Source organism: Populus trichocarpa, chromosome 11 (genome assembly GCF_000002775.5).
Source record: "Populus trichocarpa isolate Nisqually-1 chromosome 11, P.trichocarpa_v4.1, whole genome shotgun sequence".
Classification (NCBI taxonomy): Eukaryota; Viridiplantae; Streptophyta; class Magnoliopsida; order Malpighiales; family Salicaceae; genus Populus; species Populus trichocarpa.
The window spans coordinates 3,514,153-3,516,268 of NC_037295.2; the positions used below are offsets into that span (position 1 = coordinate 3,514,153).

At 36.9% G+C, this 2,116-nt stretch overlaps 1 protein-coding gene across 1 annotated transcript; it reads left to right on the top strand.

The window, feature by feature from the left end:
• Positions 1 to 698: 698 nt before the first annotated feature.
• On the top strand, positions 699 to 1,618 carry LOC7485581 (uncharacterized). Its single transcript, XM_002317198.4, has one exon. The coding sequence runs from the start codon at positions 847 to 849 to the stop codon at positions 1,273 to 1,275; it is 429 nt and encodes a 142-aa protein (XP_002317234.2). The 5' UTR covers positions 699 to 846; the 3' UTR covers positions 1,276 to 1,618.
• The last annotated feature ends 498 nt before the right edge of the window (positions 1,619 to 2,116 follow it).

Sequence of the window (2,116 nt, forward strand, 5' to 3'; positions counted from 1 at the left end):
ATGGATTTGATCAAGACGTCAAAACTAGATCAGTGGTCGGCCCTCCCTTTAAATGCTCCAGCTTCTCTTGTCTCGCTACTTGCTTGACGCATACCCTAGTTAATGGACACAGTATTACATGGGTCCTCAGGTTATGTATCTTAATCTTCTGCCTTGGCAGTACATACAAAATCAAACTGTTCTTCAAAAAGTAGACGCATTTCTTGGACTCGTTTCCCGAATTCCGGAAAAAAAAAGAGCTAAAACTTTGAATATCTATGGCTCTGTGGGTCTAATGCAGCCTTCAATTTAATGCCTGAACAATTTCATACACAGGATCCAGCGTGATACAATGATAGACCAGGTGCACATCATTTGACTTAATCCATTATCTGGACTCGTGCACCGAATTGGAGTGTGTATGGATAATGCATGCGATCTATGATTGCGATCTTTACGTGTGAGCTTCGTCTTTTTTTTCAATGAATTTGCAGATTGGAAGTTCACCACATTCATTCCATTTAACAGTGTTGTAGCTATCAAAATTATAGCTATTAAGAGTGGTGTTGTAGCTATGAATTCTGGTGTTTTTTTAAAATATAATTATTATAATATATTATATAAAGAAAATACTTTAATATATTTTTAAATAAAAAATAATTTTAAAAAATTAACATTATATATCACAAGCATTGAGAGATGACAAATGCAAGTGCCATAATTGCAGCCGACCTACTCGACTCATGGAGGCCTTCTCCTTCTTAACTACCCTCCACCCCTAATAAATGCATGCTTTACCTTTAAATATTCCTTCGCGCTCTCTTCTCACCTTATCACACTCTCAAAAACAACCTGTCATTTGCAAAAATGAAAACCTTAACAATCTTCTTTCTTTTGGCTCTTTTGCTTGTTTCATGTTCACTGTTCACAGAAACCCGACCCGACCCAAAAACGTCCACAAAAGGAAAACCCATCAACCAAAACAACAAAGCTAGCGGGAATGACGGTGGGGTCTTTGGATCCGGATCCGGTATACCCGGGTTTGATTATGGTTGGGGTAACGTTGGCGGTGGGTATGGAGGCGGGTTTGGTGGTCCAAAGGGAGGGAGCTCTAAAGGTGGCGTTATAAAGCCCAGCGTGGTGTGCAAAGAGAAAGGACCGTGTTATAAGAAGAAGCTGACATGTCCTGCCAAGTGTTTCACCTCCTATAGCCGGTCAGGGAAGGGTTATGGAGGAGGAGGAGGAGGTGGTGGGTGCACCATAGACTGTAAGAAGAAGTGTGTTGCTTATTGCTAAGAGGAAGCTGAAGAAGAAATGGATTATGGCATGGCAGCCAGTAGCCAGTAATAGTTCTATTATTATTAGTGATCAAGTATGTAACCATGGCGTGTTATGTTGAATATACTTATATTAAATAACATGGAGTGATATATATATGGGTTTATGAGACGTAAGATTTTGCTTGATCCTCCCTATCTTTGGATGGATTTAGTCCATGAGCGCTGGTGGTGTCTTGTGTATCAGTTTAAATGGAAGGCATGGATTTCTGCACGACTTCCAAAATTAGCAAAGATTTTGGTGGTGTCTTGAGTATCTGTAATGGGGTCCGTTTATTTAATGAAAGGCATAAGTTTCTGCACGACTTTCTAGGTATGGTGATGGCATGCCGCGTGAGACTTTTACATGGTAGAGATATGAGCTCTTCATTGCGTTCCATCTGCCATTCTGGCTCTGAGAAGATTTTAAATAGAGAGAGAAGTGGTAGCAGATGTTGGTTGTTTGCAGAGGCCACTCCTCTCGTCAAATCTTTGCTTTGTTTTTCTGTAAACTAGGCTCTGGGTTAATTTCTTACCGAAGTAAAAAAAATGATGAACTAGGTTGTTAAAATTGAGTTAACTTATAAAATTATGTATCTAAATTATGTATCTTATTAAAAACTTAAAACTAGTCAAATTAAATTTTACTTTTAAACTCAGTTTAATTTTACAAATTTATTAAATTTATGATATGAACGAAGTTAGGTTTAAATTTTAAAATATTTATAAATTAGTTTGGTGAGATTGAGTATATTTTTTAAATTATATATTGAATAAAATTAAAATTTTATAGAGAAATATTATATACATGAAAATATATT

Coding starts and splice junctions, on each gene's coding strand:
- LOC7485581 (XM_002317198.4), top strand. CDS start 847: ATGAAAACCTTAACAATCTTCTTTCTTTTGGCTCTTTTGCTTGTTTCA.